This window comes from Hyalella azteca, unplaced genomic scaffold (assembly GCF_000764305.2).
Source record: "Hyalella azteca isolate HAZT.00-mixed unplaced genomic scaffold, Hazt_2.0.2 contig5976, whole genome shotgun sequence".
In the NCBI taxonomy this organism is placed as follows: Eukaryota; Metazoa; Arthropoda; class Malacostraca; order Amphipoda; family Hyalellidae; genus Hyalella; species Hyalella azteca.
The window spans coordinates 84,655-107,481 of NW_025936149.1; the positions used below are offsets into that span (position 1 = coordinate 84,655).

General features: G+C 36.1%; 1 protein-coding gene across 1 annotated transcript in view; it reads right to left on the reverse strand.

Moving 5' to 3' along the window:
• The window catches only part of LOC108681827 (phosphatidylinositol 4-kinase alpha), a 33,930-nt gene extending 26,962 nt beyond the window's left edge, over positions 1–6,968 (reverse strand). The window contains exons 1-7 of the mRNA XM_018170899.2: positions 6,828–6,968; positions 5,304–5,514; positions 3,960–4,039; positions 3,526–3,634; positions 1,092–1,329; positions 635–704; positions 341–436 (exon numbers count right to left, since the gene is read on the reverse strand). Of these exons, the coding sequence (XP_018026388.1) occupies positions 341–436; positions 635–704; positions 1,092–1,329; positions 3,526–3,634; positions 3,960–4,039; positions 5,304–5,514; positions 6,828–6,917 (894 nt within the window). The 5' untranslated portion in view covers positions 6,918–6,968. The remainder of the gene's footprint in view (positions 1–340; positions 437–634; positions 705–1,091; positions 1,330–3,525; positions 3,635–3,959; positions 4,040–5,303; positions 5,515–6,827) is intronic.
• Positions 6,969–22,827: the final 15,859 nt, after the last annotated feature.

Genomic DNA, 22,827 nt, shown 5'->3' on the forward strand with positions numbered 1-22,827 from the left:
TTCCATCACACATTTAAGTACAAGCATTAAATTTTTCAGACATTCAGACATTAGCGTGAATCAGAAAGTCATCAAATCAAATAAGCTAACATTTAATTATTTTTTTAAACTCCAAGTAAAATTACAGCTGTCGAAAGCTGTCACAGCTGTTGGACGGTCCTTTAACCATCAAATTTTCACAGCTTGCTAAGGCTCGAACCTACAACGCACTGGAACTATCTCGGTACGCATGACCGTCACTGGTATTTTGGGTGCCAGCGCTCCCGATCAATGGTAATTTGGGTCGGGTAATTTGATTACTACTTGATTAATTGGTAACTTGTGACAACAAATGCCTCACCTGGAGATGCTGGAGGGTAAGCTTCAGGTTGCACTGCATAGGCGGCTGCAGACCAGCGCAGGTGTCGACGCTGCTGCCAGGTTTGTGCAGCAGCACCTGCAGCAGTAAAAAGTTTTACAGGTAAAACACTTATAAGCCAAATATATCCATTCACTATCAGGATAATACCATTCATTGTTTAGTCATGAGATTGGAATAAATTAGTTGTAAAGAAAGTAGGTGGCATGATTTAGAAGCGAAAGTGTTTTCGTTTTTTTTCTAGATGAATAGCGTTTATAGTTTTATTATGGTTACCTGCTGCAGTAATGAGTTGTCCATTCGCACGCTGCTGCTCCCGTCGCTGCTCGACCGGCTGCTTACATTCCTGAGGAGACAGTAAGTGATTTTGAATTACTTAAAATATTCAATTAAGAAAGAATGTCGTAAGGTATTAAAGTGTTTCTCCCTAATATCAACAGTGAAAATGAGAATTGAATTATATATTAACAGGTGCAATATAAAAAAAATAATAATTAAACATACGGTAAATTTGATTCCGAGTCTAAATGGAAACTTGGAGCACAAATTTATCCTTTAAACTAGACATAGTGTTGATGTCAGGAAAGTAAATAAACATAAACTCAGAAAATTATAGTATAAAAGTATAGTTTTAGTATAGTATAATATACCTACTTTTATAGTATTAAATAAAAACTGTTGGTTGCGTGATATGAAAAAATGAAAAATGTGCATTAAAAGAAAAGTTCCGTACTTCTGAGGCAGTTCATATGCATTGTCAGGGATTGGCGGCAGGCTGAGTAGCAGAGTTGCTGGCACGATGTTGTGGAAGTTGGACATGGAGAATTTGGTGGTTGTTTTTGGCTGGGAATTGAGCTCCTTGCTGGACTGTGGCTCGAACATGCGCAGCAGGATGGGCTGAGTCGAGCACGAGCGTCCCAACGTGCGGCACAAACCCAGTAGCACGGAGACAGGACCCCGACACAGCAACACTGCACGCGAAAAATCAACCAATGTCAAGATGGCACAAAAAATATATAGTACTAACAGTCACGAACTACTGTCAATATGGCACAAAAAATGATATAGTACTAACAGTAGCAAACAACTGTCAACATGGCATAAAAAATTGTATAGCACTAACAGTCACAAACTACTGTCAGCATGGCACAAAAAATGGTGTAGTACTAACAGTCACAAACTACTGTCAGCATGGCACAAAAAAAATGGTGTAGTACTAACAGTCACAAACTACAGTCAAGATGGCACAAAAAAAATATTGTTGCACTAACAGTCACAAACTACTGTCAAAATGGTACAAAAAATCGTGTTGTACCAACAGTCACAAACCAATGTCAAAATGGCAAAAAAAATGGTGTAGCACCAACAGTCAAAAACTACTGTAAACATGGCACAATAATTGGTGTAGTAGTAACAGTCACAAACCAATGTCAACATGGCACAACGAATGGTGTTGTACTAAGAGTCACAAACTACTGTCAACATGGCCCTACAAATGGTGTAGCACTAAGAGTCACAAACCAATGTCAACATGGCACATAAAATGGTGTAGCACAAACAGTCACAAACTACTGTCAACATGGCACAACAAATGGTGTTGCACCAACAGCCACAAACTACTGTCAACATGGAACAAAAAAATTGTGTTGCACAAGCAGTCACAAACCAATGTCAACATGGCACAAAAAATGGTGGAGCACCAACAGCCGCAAACCAATGTCGACATGGCACAAAAATGGTGTAGCACATTACCCATAACAACTGTCGCGATGAAATTTCTTTATTAAAATAATGAGAAATTGTCTATTACCTTCCAAAGCATCAGATATTCAAACTATTCGTTACACAAACATTTCAGACGACGCAATTGTGCACAAGATTTTAATACAGACCTTGCAACCCAGCAGCATTGACACAAAATTTTTGGAGCACAAACAGCAAAAAACAACTTTTAACATAGCATCCATGGTTAGAATTTCTGGATTATCAAGCAATACAAAATATATGTAGAATTACTACTTCATAGGCATGAGATAATAAATTTTCCAAACACACTCATTTAACTTGACACAATTGTGCACAAGTTAAGACTCAACTCTTTACACAGCAGCACCGCTCTGCACACACACAGTGGCAGTTCGCAAGAAAAGCTTTGGCAGTTAATGCAATCAAAATTCAAGCAGGAAATTAATAAATTAGCTCCGCCAATCCACTTCTGACAAATCCCAGTTTATGACCCAAAAACAATGGAATCCTGGATACTATTTCCATAACAATATGATATATTTAATAAGCAGATAATTATCATCTAGTTTTCATGAAAGATTACTAAACCTGACCCAGCAAAACATTGATCTCAATCTCTGCGAGTTGAGGATTGAGTAATTAAGTCATTATTGGGACTTAATTATTATTACATTATTGGGACTTAATTATTATTACATTATTTTTGTCACTATATTGAAAACTAGATATTTTTGTTGATTGTAAATATTTTTATTTGTCACTATTGAGAGTAAGTATTTTTTACAGGCCATTAGAATTTATTCAGTATTTATATGCTACACCTTTAAAATCATACGCAAATGATTAGGTTTCATATACGTATCACGAAAGAGTAAAAACAATCATACTTACGTCGATAGCAAAACAAAGGATTCATGGCAAAACGAATCGTAGGTTTCATAACTAAAAGAACTAAGTGACTAACCAGATATTTTAAACTTCAGGCAGAAGTTTCATAACTGAGAGATAAATTACCCCATAGGTGTAACTTATCAATATTTTTAAATTTAAGTGTAATTTATCAATATTTTTAAATGTAAGAAATAAAACATCCTACTTCATCCATTGGATCAAATATTGACAACAGTTGTGAAATATAACGGTATAGACGCTTCTTGCCAATTTCAAATGCTTAGTCGGCATGTAAAGTTGAATAAAAAGAAGACAAAGTCCAGGTAGCATTGGTTCACAGCCTTTTTAGCGCATTTTCTCATTTATGTAAAAAATGGTGCTATTGTGCTCGCCATGTCCGTTCGTCCGTCTGTCTGTCTGTCTGTCCGTCCGTCACTTCACGTTTTCTTCGACGAGAAAATGCGCTCTCTGTCATTCACTGCTGTGAGTGCTGAGTTATATTTTTATGTACAGAATAGCTTGTCACCAACACTTGGCTTGCTGCGTTGCAATAAGGTTGTCGGCGGCGGCAGCGTTGGTGAGCACAGCCGTCAGCAACACCAGCAACTCCACCTGAGCAGCCAGGATCTTATCACGAACCTGCACAGGGTTAAAGTAATCTTCAATTTTATTCAAAAGAAGCATATCTGGATGCGCTACCGAGTCAATGATGACACTTGACTGCACTTAAATGAAAGAAAATTCCTTCATTCGCTGCCAACACTGTTCCTTCCTGCATTCGCTGCCACTTACCTAAATTACGGTATTGTATCTAGTAAATGATTATTTAACATACTATGTACTCATAAATTAGTATACAAATGAGCTCATTGAGCTTACTCAACCTATGAATGCTTGAAGTTTCAATTGTATAGCTTCAGAGGTGACAAGATAAGCAAATACTGGAAGAGAACAAAAACTTCACCTCAACATCCTGGGTGCTGGCAGCAATATCACTCAGCATGGTATTGAGCAAGAAGCTAAACCGTTCTGCAACAGGATGTCCTGGAAAGCAAACAATATTGCTTAGTCATTATATTTTCGTGAGAACATCCATGAGTGGCTTCTCCACCTGAAGATCTGGGTTGGATTCATTTATTGAAGAATACATAGCAGCTGTAATCAAATAGCATTAGGTCATTGAAGTAAAGCATTTTGTCAAAAATAACACTTTGAAATGGTGCAGAATTCTTGAGGGGTAATACAATAACCAGAACACAATGCATACTGGAAAGGCCATCACAAAACCACTCACATTCTGGTGTGGAAGACATCACAATTTCACCAACTTATCACAGTCTGGTGTGGAAGACACCACAATCAATCACAGTCTGGAGATGGACATGCATCAGCCCAAAAATGATGGAAACTTTATGCATTATCCTTAGGTTTCTAGCCTACTTTGAAATATAATAAATAACAGATAATTTATTCAATTCATCAAACTTCACAGAGCATAAATACCATAAAAAATGAATCCTAGAAAATCAAATATCTAGTGAAATTAAATAAGATTAAAGATTTTACTAAGATTACATTCAATTTACTAGGTAGACATTACACTGATTGCACATCATTGATTCAATGATTCCATACAAGAAAATAGAGAAGATAAACTCACACACACACACACACACATACACATCAATAATTATCAGTACGGTATATATAAACCGGAAAGAACATACCTATATACACTGTACCACTAGATTGCAAATGAGGCTTTTCATTGGGCCATTTACTCTTCAACATTAGCCAGCTTAAAATTATGAAATATTTTGAAATACATAGTAAGTACTGAATATCTTATATATTCTTATTTGCAATAAATATATAGTATTTAGTTATTAGGGCTATTTGAGTGCATATTCATGATGAATGTATTTACATACTGGCTAAATACCAGGATCTGAAGTTTAATTTTTGGTCATTGGATCATAAGGCATCATAATGAAACATGGCTTACATACACAAGAAGTAAAAATAATAAATTGGTTACAATAATAATAAAATAAATAAATAACAAAAAAAATATTAACAAATAATTTTCTTCAAACATCAAAATGTGATCAAATTTGGAGTCAATTGTTAAATAGGGGTTTGAATGAGCATAAACAACTTATAAATCTTACTAAAGGTGAAGAAACATGATTCTATAAAAAGTTGCCAATTCTCAGACATTATCAATCCTGAGCAGTACTGCCATAAACCTGTTAGTGTGATATTTAAAACAGTAACTGTTTAAAATTTTAATGCAGACAAGACTTACGGTCAGTGTGAACCAGAGGTTTTTCATCAAGCCACACAGCTTTTGGTAAACCTTTGAGCAGCTTGAGCAAATATGGCAGCAGCTTGTCCATGTGCTGCTGGTTGCTCTCCAGCAGGTACACACCAAGAGATAAGGTAGCATCTTGCCCTCGCTGGTTGATGCGGAACACACCCACAGTCTCGGAAGGACATAGTGCTAATATGCGCTCTACCTGCAAAATGATAGGGAGGCCTAATTTTAGGTTCAAGTGTTATTGCCATATAACTTCTGTTTTACTTCAAAGTATGATTTCCTGGCCAGTATGGCATTGGTCTTAAGCTCTTTCGAGACTTCACTATTACAATCAATTTAGATAGTATACACCGTATATGTATTTCAAGTTTAGATAAAAAATTAATATATAATGATGAAGATGAACTCTTCTAACTATCTAGAAACTAGAAAACATACGGTATATATATGAGCAATTAAATTTATATGCTGGAGAATTTTATAGCAATCCAAGCAAGAAATTACTTGACAATTTTAGAAACTAATTAAAACTATATTTTTTCATATTTTTAATAAACACTACTTATATACTATGGTAGTAATGGTACTAAGATTTACTTATCATGTTTGAGAATTTTTTTTTAAATCCTAAAGAAGTAAGACATAACAAAAAATGTTGTAACATAATTAGTAATTTTGTTATGTTTTCCTAACAACATTGACAAGGCCCTCTGCAGGGCAGGTTGGCCTGGTGGATGCAGTTCAGAGCACAAAGCTAGCAGTTAGCTATGGCTTGAACCCGGCTACCAGTGACAGTTGTGGTCATATCAGTAAGGACGCAGTTAAGTACATCAAAATTGGAGCAGTGAGTTGCCATGTTCAAGACAAGAGCACAGAAATTTTTATCTTGCTCACATTTGGCTTCTGTCCAATTCGTGAGTATGGGACAAACCACTATAATGAAAAATCATGGAAAAACCAGAATTGTTTGGCAGAATATTCCAAAAATTAGAGAATAAATTAGCATTCAACAGGCGATTTTTAAAAATTGCAGGCAAAAATATGCAGTTTTTCTCATTTTTTTGAAAGAAATTGGACAAGGGCCTCATAAACGGGTCAAATTGATCAAAAGCACATGTGTTTCTATCACATATACAGATGAAATTTGCCCAATTTTCCAGAATACTGGGAAGCCACCCATGAATTGGATAAAACTACCTGTAGTGCTCACAATCAATTTACATATTTTTATGGCCCTTGCCTAAATTCTCAAATAAAAAAATACATTTTTGCCTGGCACTTTTGAAAATAGCATTTAAGATGATAGTTTCTACCTATAGGTAATTTTTGAAAAATTCAGGCCAATATTACAGATTGGATTGATGAGCAGCTATGGTGTAGTTTTCCACTCGGCAGTATGAAACCCAGAAACAGAAGCAACTCAAAAGTCAATTTTAATTTTTTTTTTTCAATGGCACTTATAGTTGAAATTCACAAAGTTTTGATCACAGGAAACATTAATAAGATACTTGCCTTGTCTAATGGAGTTGGGTTGATCTTGCTCAAAGATCTTGCCAGCAGCAGAATAGTATTGTGAAAAAATGGTTGGCCATCAACAATCATCTTGATTACTAAGGAACATATTTGACACCAAAACTGTGGAGTAAATTTGCTACATTTTATTTAGATTTCATTACATTACACAAGTAAGCAAATTTATTTACCAGAGTCCAGTAGACAAGCATAAATTAGTAAACAATAAACATTAACCGTAACTATCTGGTATTTGTTAGAAATTAATGGTACCTTACATCACATGATCACAAAATTGTACCAATTATAATTTTAAAAATTTCATTCATCACAAAAACTAGGCAGAGGCCACAGGCTAGTCAAAGTCATGAATGGCATTAACCTTTGAGCAATGATTAACTAACAGATAAGAAAATAAACTAAATGTTACGTGTTAGTAGGTATTAGAAGAACACAAGGCAACTCCACACCATCAGTGCCAATAGATCAAGGTATTTGCATCTGATTTTAACTGAACAACTTTGGCACAACACAAAATAGAGAAATGGTAATGAGTTTTGCATATTTAGTCGCATTTAACATTCCCTAAACATCACCAAATAATTTATAACCAATAGCCATGCTGTTTTTACAACACTTCTCTTTAATTTCAATTCTCACTGTTTGTTTGTCTGTCTGTCTACTACAAATCTTATAATCAATATTTAACACACTTCTACCTGTCCAATCGATCTGAAATTTGGCACACTTGCATAAAGTTGGAGACAATGCATGAATAAATTGACAGAATAAATGATTTAAGAATTAATAAACTTTTTTTACAATTGTAAAAAAAATTGAAAATAATTTTGTCAGCTAGGTACAAATCTTATTATTGCTTTTTGATACACTTCTACCTCTCCAATCAATCTGAAATTTTGCACACCTGCGTAAAGTTGGAGACAATGCATAAATCAATTGCCAGAATAAATAATTTTATAAACTAAAAATTTTTTTTTCATTATTAAAAACATTTTCAAAGTAATTTTGTCTTCTACAAATCTTATAATCCATACCGTAAAATGGGGTAACTTTGACCACTTTTTTTTCATGGCTGCCATTACGTGGTCAAAGTTCCCCCATTGGGGGGCGGCGCCCCCATTTGCAAACTATGACACTTTCCATAAATTTTTCTTTTGCATATGTAACTAGAAGAGTTCTACTACAATGCATCAAAACCTGATTAGATATGCAAACTTTTTAAATCTTTCTATTGTGTTACGTAGCCTCAGTATTAGGCCTTTAATGGCCATTGACAAAATTTTTCTATGTCAAATAATTTTTGAGTTTTGGGGTTTTTGTTAAAAAAACGAAAAGTGGTCAAAGTTACCCCGCCAGTCAAAGTAACCCCATTTTACGGTATATGATACAATTTGACCTGTCCAATCTATCTGAAATTTTGCACAATTGCGTAAAGTCAGAGACAAAGCATGAATCAGTTGGCAGAATAAATAATTTTGATAATTTACAAAATTTTGATATCTTAAAAAAATTTGAAAAATAATTTTTTCAATATTAAAAAAAACGTAAAATAATTTTTTCAATATTTGAAAATAAAATTATAAATTCATGGTACATGTGTAACATCCAAGACACTGGATTGTTCAGAAGTGTTTTCTTTAAAAAGTAATTTTTAAATGCATATTTGTTAATCTTCAGTCATAGCACATGCAATGCTTGCCTTTGAAGGCAAATAAAATTTAAAAACCTCCCATAACCCCTGGCCAAATCTGTACGTTTGATGAATGGCACTTGTTTTAATTTATTTCAAGGCTTTTGGTACAAAGAGATCCCACCTACCAGCCTGAGCATAGTAAATGATTTTTGCCAAAGTCCCTATATTATCTTGCCACTACTTCTTTCAGTTTAATTTTTGGCACACTCTCATCAGCCAGGGACTTTAGTGTGGAAGAAGAGACAAAAGAATTAATGGAATTTTTTTGGAGAAGCCATGTGATAGCCCTTGCAAAGAGCTTTGAAATGAGCCTAAACTTGTTTATGAAATGTTTCATGGTAAGAAGTTATGAATGAAAAACTTTCGAAATCGTCCCGAGTAGCCCCGGTTGACGGTATGTTGGGGAGAACAATGTTTCCCAAAGTCTTGAAAGCAATTTTGTACAAGTACAGGAAACATTGAATTAACTGTAGAGCTCAGCAAGTCTAAGCAGATGATGGAGGAAAGATCAACATGGGAGAGTGCATTTCGTTACTGATTCAGAAAATCGGACATTAGAGTTAGAACATAAATTGACAGTTGTGCTAAGTTCAGCATGCATGAAAACCCTACAAAAGAGGGTTCATGCTCTCTCTAGTCTCAGCCTTGTTGCACAGACATCATCAGGTTTTTCTTTGACATCATCAGGTTTCTTCATCAAGAAGTTTCTTGCAAGAAACTAGCTCATCCTTTGCTTTTATAATAACTCTCAAGGTTGCAAAGGAGCTCTCATTTGCCTTTCTGGAACAACTGAGGAACCCAATTAGAATTTAGCTTGTTGACTCATAGTCTCATAATGATAAGAGGCCAAGCCTGAGACTTAAGGAGGACTCAGGAGGAGGAGGGCTTGAGTCTGCCACAATAGAAGAATAGGAAGCAACTGAAGCATGCAAGCTTGCCAGTTGTCACAACCCAACCAGGTTCAGAACCAGGAGCCTGTCTTAGAGTCAGTTATCGGCTTTGAGCTGATAACTGAACTTCTTGAAACAGCCTGAGCATGAGCAGTGGCCAGTGAGCAGTGAGCTGCTGAGCATAGGAATGATAGGAATACTAACCAGTGGTACGCAGATTTTTACTGCAATAAATAAAGCTTTCAAAGTGAAAGAGCACTCTGGAGAATTTGCAGCATTGAATATTGCATTTACCTACAAGTAAAAATTTTTGGTATGCAGATTTTGCAGGCTTTACAGACAAAGAACAGGTAGCCTAGCCACCCTAGGCCCTAGTGGCCCTAACATAACATAACATAGTGATGTCGGCACTGAAGCGTAGGCCTGATGTGGCCTGTCGCCGATTCTTTTCCTTTTCGTGCCTTGTTCACAGAAGATCTAAAATTGTGTCATTTGACCGGATCTTTTCATGACTGACGATACTCGATAGTTTGAAGTAGCTACTGGACTTACACCAGGTTCGATAAGGAAATCGGGCGTTTCAAATCTGAACATATACGGTACCTACCTATTCTTCCATAGCTTAATCTAGTCTGTTCATGAACGCATTGATACTTGGAGCGCCAACGATGTCATCAGGGAGGCTGTTCCACATGTCGGAGATTCGAAGCAAGAATAAATTTTGTCACGTGAAGTTGCAGCGCAGTTTTTTTAGCCTATAGCCATGGCCCCTGGTGTTGGTTCTTATTTCAAATTCTAGTAATCCTTCGGGGACCTTGTATCATAGTGGCAAACCAGTGATTTTTTAGAATCAGCTCATTTTTAATTTCCTCGTTTACTCCAGATTTTAACAGATTTCTTATGTATGATAATTCTGGTATCCAATATACTTTACTGGTCTACTTATAGGAGTCAAAAATGAACTTGAGGAAGAGTCTAAAAATCTCTCTGTTTTGCCACTATGCCTTGTATAGACTATGGAGTACCATATAGACCATGAGTATACTTGTATATGTAGTGGCTAGGCTAGATAATATTCTAGTGTACAATCTCCAAGCTGAGAGACATTAAAATTCCCCTGAGATTATTAGGTGTAAAGCTGTACTTTGTAAACATGACAATGCTCATGAACTTCCCGGCCAACAGCTGCCGCAAACATATTAAGACAAGATAATTGTCATTGCAAGCCAGCAAATCACGGCCAGTCCATACCTACAAAGTGTTCTGATAATTTTACAACAGTTTTAAGCCAGTAATAATAAAGAATATTTGTCAGCAAATCATATACCGGTACCTAATAAGTGTAAGCTAAAAACCTCCCTCACGCGACTCTGGCAACATAGGAGGTCAAGCTCCGGAACCGGGAACTGCAAAGGTGCTACTTTGAATCAAAGTGCGCTGCGCTTGGGCAACTTAAAAGACATCTCCAGGATACATATTCAATTAACCACTGGCACTGGCCACTGGGTGAGTGATCATCAATGATGCAACCTTGCTTTAGATAAATTCTAGCCTTTGCATTTAAAATCGAGTGCTAATCCCTAGCGCCGCCACCTAGCGGCCTAGCCTATCCATGGTAATCCACCAAGGACCAAGTCACCAAGCTAGGATCATTTGACATTTGAGTAGGCTATGCTATGCAGTATGCACTATTTATATAGGTGTATACTCAATATATAGGTAAAAGGTATACCTGCAGCTGCAAGGCTGCAACTGCATCTGCAAGGCTGCAATATAATGGTAGGTATAGTGACTATTAACTATAAAGGTTTAGCGTGGGCCGTGGAGTCTTTGCTTTGTAACTTTGATCAGCAGTTCTATCACTGATGAGATGAGTCGGAGAACGGAGAGTAAACTGTCATAAGTCTTTCAACAGTTCATGGCTTCCTTGAAGATATCTTCCGGTGTTTGGCAGACGCAGAAGAGTGAAAAAGACTCGAGTCACTCGACCATGCCTTTCTACCTTTTCTACAATTTCCTTTCGTTAAACAAGTTGCAGTGCAGTAATAGAGGCTTGCACCGGGCACTATGTCTATGGACTAAGACTATGGTTTCAGTTTCAGATAAATTAGATTTTCAACGAGACAACTTCACACGTCATTCACCATGGGCCATGAACAATCCAAGTAAACCCCATAACTGACTTCCAATGAACGTCAGCTACGTCTGTCGTCACAGTCACTGACATCAGCAGATCACAGCTGTTCGATGGCATCTTCCGTAAGTTATACAGTAAGTGTTAGAATAGTCTTACCAGATAATGAATACTTCTTGTTTCTACACTTGGCACACTAGGTTCTATGAATTTACAAGCAAAAGATATTTCGATTGGTTCTGATTTTTTTTTTTTCGCACTTGCTTTTCAACACTTCGGCACAACACGTCTTATCACCATGAACAATCGATGCAAACTTCCATGGCATGAACAATCAGAGTAAACCCCACACAACTGACTGAACGTCAGTTACGTCTGTCGTCACACTGTCACTGACATCAGCAGATCAGCTGTTCGATGGCATCTTTCGTGAGTTATACAGTTAGAATAGTCTTACCAGATAATGATTTTTTGTCATCAGTCCACAGAAAATGGCATAATAATCAGTAATTTATGGACCTCTTTGCTAATTCAATAAATAATTAATAACACTGGATGTCGTCTACCTATTGAACCATTTTGGCAAGCAAAATTCTGACTAATTACGAAAAAATGCATTAACTTATTTAATCAACCTAGTCCTATGTATAGGCTATAGCACATGTTCGTAAAGTGTGGTGATAAAACTGTTTGAAGAATTGTACGGGTTTTACCGCTTTTATTCTTGGGTCTTGGCGAAAACTCAGTTACGGAAAAGTTGTCGACGGTGGTGGATGTGCAATCTCTCTCCTCCCGAGGTATCTGGCTATTTGACATAGATTGAGGTAAGAATACGGACTCATTTGTTAACTTATTAAGGGCACTTTCGCGTCGAGTACTTTAATCGGCATGTAATTCTTTTTTTAAATCTGAACTAGTGGTTTCGACTTTTCTTGTTGTGGCTGCCACGTGTGTAACGGTGTGTTTGACAAATTGACCGTGAACACAAGTTCAATCCATATTGCGTCATCGCCGATCCTTAATCCTTATAGCCAATTGATATAATAATATCTCTATTGCTGTGATAAATTTGTACCAATACATTTTTCTAAGAATTTTCAATATTGATATGCGAATATCAAAATAATTTCCTCTTGCCGTGTCAACTAACCGGCTATTTCAGGATTTTTTTAACCTGCGTTTGTGTAATTTTGTTGTGGCGACATGTTCAAAAATTTAAACCTCGCAAATAGTTAGGTATCATTTGATCTACCGGTAGGAAAACTAAAGAGCATAATATAGACCTTTGATACCGTTTAATTTGTGCATATCTTGTGTTGGGTAAATGATTTTCATCGTGTATCACCAGGCTAATGTAGTTCCAAAACAGTAAGTGGTAGAGTATGGAAATTGGAGACACCATTAAATTTATACTGAAATCTGAGAACCTAAGTTGGCCGTTGGGTGTATTCCCATTCTGGTATTCTTCGTAGTACGTCACGTTGACGTCAATATATCTCTGCGTTCAACCCCGTCTGCGACTTGTTCACAGTATAACGACGTTTTATTAATGACTGTATGTCGGTATACTATACCAATTTAAAGATTCTTTAATTTACTTTGGCCTATTTAGTTGGTGGTTCATGATGAGCTCGTTTGTTGATAGATATCCGGCACAAATTTTATAATATCCGCAAGTATCTCAATTTATGAATATGCTAATTTTGTTAATGCTCTACAGCTCTAGTCTCCACCTATATGGACTGATCGTATCCATGGACTAAAAGCATCAGGAGTTCTATTTTTTCTATGTTCTTTATGCGTGAATAGAACGTTGCGGCTGCGTAATTACGTATTAAATTTCCAGTGGACTTGATTATCGATTTTGATTGCAGTGCTTTATTTATTTCACTTCTGTGTGCAAATGCTTGAAACTTATTCAAATCATTTTTACGAATTGAATTTTTTTGTACAAGATGTTACTGCACGTTAATAAAATCGATTGAAGATTTGAGTGTCATTGTGCACTCGTGACATGTAATTTTTAGTTTCTCCTGCAACGATTCAATAGTTCTTGTAGCTAATGAAAATTGCTTCTTTATTTGTTACATTTTTGTTCTGAACTTTTGATTGCAACATTGGCGCTGTGCAGCTACTGCCGTAAAAAAACGTTGAAGTTGCAATTGTCTTTCAAGATGTCGGAAGTCGTGGTTGTTAATAATAACTCAGCTTCTGTTGAGTTGCTTGTTATCTGTGAAGCAGCTTGTTGGTTGTCAATGCATGACACGCAACATGTCCTTATGTATTCCTTATCTCTCGTTGTGCTCTTGAACAATGTGTCCTCGTGCGCATTGATATGAACTGCACATACAGCCTTTACTTTAGGCAGCGCTGTCTTCCCTGACCTTGCAACTGACAGCGGCATTCTTCAAAAATACCTCGATTTAATAAGTCGGATGACCAAAACAACTTTGCTGAAACGCCGGCATTTCGAAAATTCCCGGTTAAAACGAATTTATACAAATAAATAAACATATATAAAACAATTTTATAAATTTATAAACAAATGATTAATATTTTGTCGCTGGTGGTTGCACCACACGCAGATGTGCTGAGAAGCGGCACAGCTGTCCTGATTGGCCAGTGTGTGGGAGTGGCGCACAATCAGCTCGTTGATTGGTTGATTGGCAAGGCCACATCTTGTATCTCAGGCGATTGACCAATCGAAAAAATCCTGCCGTTCTTTTTTTGCGAGTCCTAATTTTATCAAACGATACAACTTCTACATACTTTTCTTGTCTAATCTTACCGATTTGGGAGCCATATAGAAGTGCTCTGTAAGCGTCTCGATACTGCGCGCAAATATCTGCCACATGTGGTCATTGTACTTGTAAGGTAAAGAAATTCGCGTACTGATACACTGTATCTTAAAGTTAAATAGATATAACTATTACGTCTTCTTACTTGTGTACCTGCTAAAAATTCTTTCCTGAAGTGCGTAAAACTTCGAAATAATTGTAAATTTCTGCGTAATTTAAATGTGTGACTGCCCATTATGTGTGCTGTTGATTCCAAAATATTCTATGCACTAATCCTACATCATATTTACAAGTACGGTATATAAGTTCTTTTTCCTTGACGCTTCTGTGTGGTTCTTTAATCATTACAACTAGGATTGAATCATACATGCTTGACTTATGTATATTATACGTGTTTTAAAACTGAATGTGGTTATAATAAATGACGATCAAGTTAGTGTCTCATTTTTCAGCATAAAAAAGCAATGTTAAGGTTCGATTTGTGTGAAAAGAGAATTTTTAATTCGAAAACATTTCCGGAACATAACGCCCATCCAGAAGAAATATCCTTACAATATGAGAGCTTCGAATTTAGTTTTTGTAAATTGCCTTATGTCGCCAATTGTTTGCATTATTCATTTGTACGATATCTATTATCTTAACAGCAGAATTTGATTCCCGTTTAAATCTGATTTTGATGAACCTTTCGATGCAGCATTTATGAAAGTTGAAATTAGATTCTCTACAAAATATTTTGTTCTCGAGACACAAATTCTACTCGGTGTCGGCTCTGTGCTGAAGTATCTTCCTTGCAAATCTTTTTATTTTTATACTGTTCGTAAATGTTTGTTCTGTTTGTTAAAAAAGAGTACTTGAGTTTATCTTTGAGAGCGGAATAAAAATATAGCAAACACGGACGTAAAACTAGTCCATGTGATCTCTCGCGAACGATGCAAGTGTATTCTTGAACCAACCTTCTATATTTAACCAGGCATGTATGTAAACTGACATGAATGTAAACTGTCATTATGTAAACTGACATGTATGTAAACTGTCAGGTAAACAGACATGTATGTAAACTGACAGTAAACTGACATGCATGTAAACTGACATGCATATTAGCTGACTTGCATGTAAATTGACATGCATGTTACTGACATGCACGTAAACTGACATGCATGTAAACTGACATGCACGTAAACTGACTTTCACGTAAACTGACATGCATGTAAACTGACATGCCAGATGGGTGCCAATGTGGACAGCATCAGCATGGCGAAAGACTGAATGCTTCGGTGTGAATGTGTACTAAGAAGCATCTAAAATAATTTTGATCAAATTCTTCTTGTGTTTCTGCTTCAGTAATTTTATTCAATCTCGATTTATGCCCGCATATATGTATGCATTTGTACACTCGCACTGCACAAAACGTGACGATATGAAAGGAAAATGGTTCACGTTTTCCTTTATATTCAGGCGTGAATAATTCATGACTTTCTTCAGAAATTTATGACTTCGTTTCTGTTTGCTTGTCTGGGCATAGAAAATTGGATAATTTTTACGTCAGCGTGTGCCGGGCGTTCCTTTGTTTCCATGGCTTCATTATTTCCGCTTCCTGAATCACGAGCGACCAGCTTGTCAATGTTTAAAATAGTGTTATAGATTGTTGATAAATTACTTGTTAGCTTCACGACTGCTACAATGAATGTCACAGTCGACGCAAATGTCACGAGGGTTAAATTATACAAATTACATCGCTAATTTCTTTCCGAAAATGGAGGAATGGTTGTAAATAATATACGTTTAAATATTTCTTTTTGAAGACAACACTTCTAAAGAATCCAGTGTTTCCAATGTTACAGATGTACAATAAATTTCTAACTTTATTTTCGAATATTGAAAAAATTAATTTTTCAATTTATTTTAATATATAATTTTTTCAAAATTATTTATTCTGTCGAAGTGTCAATTGATTCATGCATTACCTCCAACTTCACACAAGTTTGGAAAATTTCAGGTCAATTGGACAGGTAAAAGTGTGTCAAATAACAGTTATAAGATTTGTAGCTGACAAAATTATTTTTTCAATTTTTTTAATATTGAATTTTTTTACTTTTTAAAATCATTTATTTTGTCATTTGATTCTTGTATTGTCTCCAACTTTACGCAAGTGTGCAAAATTTCAGATCGATAGGATAAGTAGAAGTGTGTTAAATTTTGATTATAAGAATTGTAGCAGACAGGCAAACAAACAAGAAGTGAAGTTAAAGAGAAGTGTTTTAAAAAGATCGAATGGATTAACAAAATTGATTAATTTTTAAGTTTTGATCAATTATGAATTATATGTTTCTTAATTATGATGAAGCTCATCAAAAATTCACCTTATTATTAAGTAACGTAGCGAAGCGGCTGAAGCGATATCATACACGTGGCTATTCTCACCATTTTATTGCAAAACTTCGATTTTGAATTGTTCGACAATAATTTCGCGTCAATTCCGCAGCGAATAACAAGTTTTTACAAGCCACGACTTCATGTCGGAAAATTGTCATGTCTTTGTTGTGGGACAACAGCGTCGCGTGCTCCCGGAATCTGTGCCTGTAATATAGCATAGTTGTGTGCGTGCACTGGACATAAAACTTCAGAGTCTAATGCAAATTATTTTTCGCTACATTAATGTAATTGATGATCGTACGTGAGCTCTAGATTCGTGCGTGACAGAGAACTTATTTTGGAAGTTACGGGTTGCATGGCGTGGCTTGCTGCACCGGTCGGCACACTGCCTCATCTCGGAGCAATCTTATATGCTATGTGTCTGCAATATTTAGACCTGTACATGTATATATATTGTAGCAGCTTATACAAACTTTGCGGTACATGAATTTAGAACTTCTTGAACACTAAATTTTAGTATGTACTTTTTGACGATAGTAAGTAAATGTAGCAAATGTGTGTGATGTTGAAAATTGACATGCTCTTATAGTCGTCTGGCAAAAATGCAACCGTTGTCGTTATATATCTGTAAATTAATGTGCATGGAGACGCGCCAGCTTTGCACCACTGAAACAAATTTACTTCAAGTTCTTGATTCGAATTTCTTTCAATTGAGAGTTCTTAGAATAACAATTGGAGGCTTAGACTTATTTAAGCTAATAATTGAAGGAATTGAGTTTATTTAAGCTTATAATTGGAAGAATTGCGCTTATTTAAGCCAATAATTGGAGGAATTGAGCTTCTTTCAATCCTGTCTTTGCAATTACTACGAGTATAACGTAAACAAAGCCATTTAATTTAATTCCTATACGTTTATGGTAAGAGACGTAAATTTACATTTTGATTGCTCTTGATTTTGGCTCTGGGCTTCAGAAGCGGAGTTTCAGATAACGCATTCCTTATGATCTCGACACATTGCCACGGTCGTGAGACCAGCAATTGCTCTCAATGGTTGTGTATCCTTGATACGCCAAATTGTGCTTATGCTGCCGGGTAGATTTATGTTCCTGCATCCTGATTTGTGTGCTCCCGACATGCTATGTGTGAATTTCCATGTTTTACGCAGAACGATTGTATGAAAAAAATCGTGCTAACCTTCTTGATAAATCGTCTGTGTGTTCCATGCTTGTATTTGATTAAAGACACTTTCGAAACTTTCATGAAGATACAATGCAATTATTTAGTGTTCTGTATAAATTGAATGAATTTCTTTGGTTAGATCAATGCTATATTCATACGTGGCTCTGGGTCTATTTCTATCATATAACCGTCCGAATCTTTAGAATCGTTGCTTTTCTCTGGATTGATCATCTACTCTATCATCATCATTCTCTGTAAAATTATGTTTAAAAACTCGTAAAATGGTTCTTCGTCCCTTTGTTGTACACCTAGACGCTGTCATCTGAAAGAACAAAGCTCTCAGATGCAATCCTGCCTGTAAGCCTTTAATTACTCGGTGCTTGTCTAGCCGCCTGTATATTTCCGTCCGCATTTTATATTATAACGCTTATACAAAGTCTTTATTTACCTGGGGTCGTCATCAGCGGCGTTTATAAGGAACAGGGGTACGAGTATAGCGCCGCCTCACGGCATGTCGTTGGCACCCTTTAATCTGGACATTCGTGTCGGGTTTTCGTGATGGCGGTGTGTCGTGTGATGACCGCAAGTCACGTACGGTAACGCGGGATAGTTTCTACACAATTTGATGCTAGCATGCGGAGACAATTTCGTTTAATTCTTCGTTGACATGGCTACGGGAACCTTATGTTTCCTCGTATAATATGTAGGCTGCGACACCTAGCGTAAGTCACGTCACAATGAATAATGGTTCTGGTCAATCCCATGCTTGTCATGCGATTGCAATTAATGGAAATTCACATTAGTGGTTCATGTTGTGCTTATGTTGACAATTCAGTGCTCCTTCGAAACACAATTAATTTTTATTCTTGTTTAACAAATAATTTTTTGTAAGCTAAACAAATTCCGTAACTCTTGATTATCAGTATAAATGTTCCCCAGTGGAAGCATTGCAGGCTGTTCCGACGGTGGCTCGAAATCCCAGCAACATTCGTTTGGCCAAAACCACTTAAAGGGTTACGGTTTGCACAGCAATTTTACACTTGGAAATATTTTATTATCCATTGGATCTGGTAAGTAATTAATGTAAAATAGCTAGAGCAGTAAAAATTATCGAAACTTGTTTCAATCATGATTCCTAACATTTGTTGGTTACATAATGAATGGAGAATGCCATCACAGCAGCGGCAAAGCAAGCGCTCCTCAGTTTTAAATTTCTCATCTTTATAAGCTTCATATCTACAGCCCAGCTTTATTTGAGCTTAACGCTTATGTCAAGATTTATTATTACTTTTTTTTTATGAAAATATCCCTACAAAGGTATGTTGCCTTGGATTATAATGTTCCCATGCAGGAATCATTCAAACGTTTCCTGCACATGTGTTTTGCGGCAAACTCTTTTTTTCTCATTGATTAATCGTATTTCTGTTTGGTTCCTCAACTACAATGCAAAATGAGTCATCAATGATAACCAATATTTATTCATTCAATCGCTCCTGCAATCTGGTCATGTGATGACACTGGGAGTGGTGTTACCGATGCGCTGCTACGTCTGGAAGTTCGTCTCGCGCGTAAAAGCTCTCTTGCCAGCTGATGCAAAATTAAGTTGGCCTTCGGATCATTTGCTCATATTGTATATTTTATGTAACTTCGCTGAACAACTGATGTAAATTATTTAAAATATTATTATTACACAACTTACTCGACTGATTACAGCTTTGTTAGATATTTTTCCTTGCAGTAAACGAGCAGCATGTATCTCGAAATGCAGATAATAGGATAATTTCCGTCGTAAATGCCTATTTATAGCGTTGAAATGTTTTTACTGTGATCCTAGGTCCTATCTTGATTGTAAATGGGACTTTCACGTCTGCGGTTAGCAGGTTTTCAAATATGCGAAATGATCGGCACTGCATTTAAAAGGCTGCAGTTATTCATCGCTAAATGAACCGTTCCTGCTTGATGAAGAATATGCTCAAATTCAGCATTTGTTTTCGTTACTTTAAATACCTTTATTTTTGATAGGCATAAAATTTTACATAATCGCAGGTTTTTTCCCGTTTTTAGACAACATTAATTGGTACCTAATGTATTATTACTAAAGCTGATCATGCTTGTCACGTCCATAGCTATCAATTTCTTCCCAATTCTTGGTCGATCGTTTACTTCACCGTGTCGCACTGTCAAAATGATGACAACACATGACACACATCAGTTTATTACAGGCACTATAATGCCATCATTATTGCCGTGAATGATACAGTATAATCGTTATTGTCGTCTGACATTTCATTGCTGCTATATACGGCTGCTGGTGAGCTACCGTTATGTTCAACTCAATAATGTGGCAGGCCTTCAGCGGAAGCTGGCATTTATTCAAAACAAACTAAACTTCCATCAATTACCGTATATGCACACTTTAATCATTTGAATTATCTTAGCCGCATTAAAGATTGCGTTTCTTTTTTCTTATGAACTGCTGTGTATATGTAATCTCTTTAGTTTTCGTGACATCTACGACGGTGTCTTATTGGGTTTACGGCAGAAATAATGTTTGTATTTAAACTGGAATTACAATCGGCTGTTTTTTTTTTCAAGAAAACGCATTATTTTCTGAGCAAGAGGTCCGCTTACCGCTTAAGCCGTAGAATAGATTAACACTTAATGACAATGGAACACAAAATGATGAATATTTTCACACGTATTCAATATATATCTATGCGTGAAACTCATTTTTATTATCAATTATGAGATATCCCTATCTTTCCAGTTGTGCTTGCGTCGTGCTTATATATAATATCTATAGTGCGAAATTCAGGAGTGAATAAACGAATGGATTAAGTTATTTAGGCATAATTTCACCTTCTTGTCAAATGTCAATCAGCAATCGACGCTAATTCAAGTTAAGTTTACTGTATAACACGATTTTATATCACTGTATATTATTCACCACATTAATTGTGTGTCAGTTGTCATCACTGTATTTTATTCACCTCATGAAATGTGTGTCAGTTATCAACGTAAACAATGACACCGTTTTATGAGATCGTTATTCTGCTGGTCTCCAGTTCCAAAGTGGTCTCCCCTTCAAAAGTCTCGTAGATTTATTTTCTTTCAAAGCTGCACAGTCCGGTTCATACCGGCCCTCTGCTGGTCGTATATGTTCAATCGGTCGTTCAAGATCAGTTCTTACCTCACGAACTGCATGTGGTTCCTAACAGGTTCAATTTCTTTTCTGTTATTAGTTCTAAACTACTTTATTATTTTTTGAAATAGTTGTGATTAGTTCCGTTAGAAATATATATAATAGTTCTTAAATTTTTAGTTTTGTTTGAAAAAACCGAGACTTACAACATTCGCTTATAAGGTAAGCTATCAAATATCAATTATGTTTGCCGCGGTCATTTCTTATCTGCTAATATTTTAGTCTCGTTTATAAGAAAAAAGTATTGTCGACTTGAAAATATGCACATGATGACGCCTGCGATAAGTTCAAATTTAAGTAGGAAACTTAATGGAGGTGCGTTTTTCACGAGGTTCTAATGCATTTTTCGAAATTGTCATTTGCTACATATGCTTCGGTTTATAATCTGCATGTGCATAATCTCCTGAGTTAAATTTGACATTTTTACCGTGATTCACTCTCCATTAATTAACTGTCAATAGAATTTTTGTATATCACCCAATTTCTAATGGTAAAAAAAGAGAAAACAGTTATATATAAATATGAGAATTTCTTCAATCTGTCAGCGTGGAGGATCCATTCGTCACCTATTAGGCTATTATGAAGGATCAGCAGCTGCTTGTGCTTGATCGTCCTGAACCGGATTTCGTTATTTGAAAGTCTCCCCTCGCGATTTTCGACCATTTTCTTTGAGAACTGAAATGAATTATTGGCGCGAGGTGTAGTTCATTCGGAAATTCGTGCTTATTTCTCGTCCTGTTTAGCATTACTTTCATTTTTTGTTATCGTTAACTCGCGTGAAAAGATATCTCAAAATTTCCTGGTAATTTGGGAGTATTTAATACATTTCTTGTTTCGCATTTTCATTATTACTTCCGTTTTATAGAAATACTGGCATGAATTAAATTATGAGCAATTAATCCTAAACATTTAAAAAGACTAAACAGGTACATTTTATTATACTTATTAATGTATATCCCTTGACATGTTTAGTGTTCAATAGTGTTCAATTCTCAGTCTGGATTGTTGGCAATCGTGATTGCATGGGGTGGTGAATGATACGTTTAAAGAAATCATTACAGCCAATCTGACACTTGCTTGACACAGGTTTGCTGAATTTATGCCTCTTCTGGTTATGAAGTTGTCAAAATGATTTCGTTAGAATTCTCATCAGGTAATTAAGAACTATTGACGATATCGTTACTTATCAAAATCAATTATTTGGAGAGTATCAGCCAGAGGTTTGGAGTAACATTTTTTTTCTCTTGAACATAAAAGCTATTAATAAATTTAGAATATTGTTCAATTACCAAGAATAAAACATGAATATAAGTTTCAAGGAAAAAATATCAATTTCAGTGGCGAAATATCCATAATAACGTTCATTTACCGCAGAGAAGTAAACATTTGTCTTGATTGTAAGTAAGAAAATATTTCAGATAAAAAAAGGCATATATCTAGTTCAACTGCAAGAAACAAATATTCATTCTGAATAAAAAGGTTGAAATACCAATCAAACTGCGCATTCGCATGTTACTTTATGACGATGGACTTGAAATAGGCTTTGTGACCATGCGGGCCCCGGTCTACCTTCGAACCCTGCACCTTCGGGACCGCTATATTGTACCCACGTTACCGCTATGATGCATCCACGTTACCGCTATGATGCATCCACGTTACCGCTATGTTGCATCCACGTTACCGCTATGATGCATCCACGTTACCGCTATG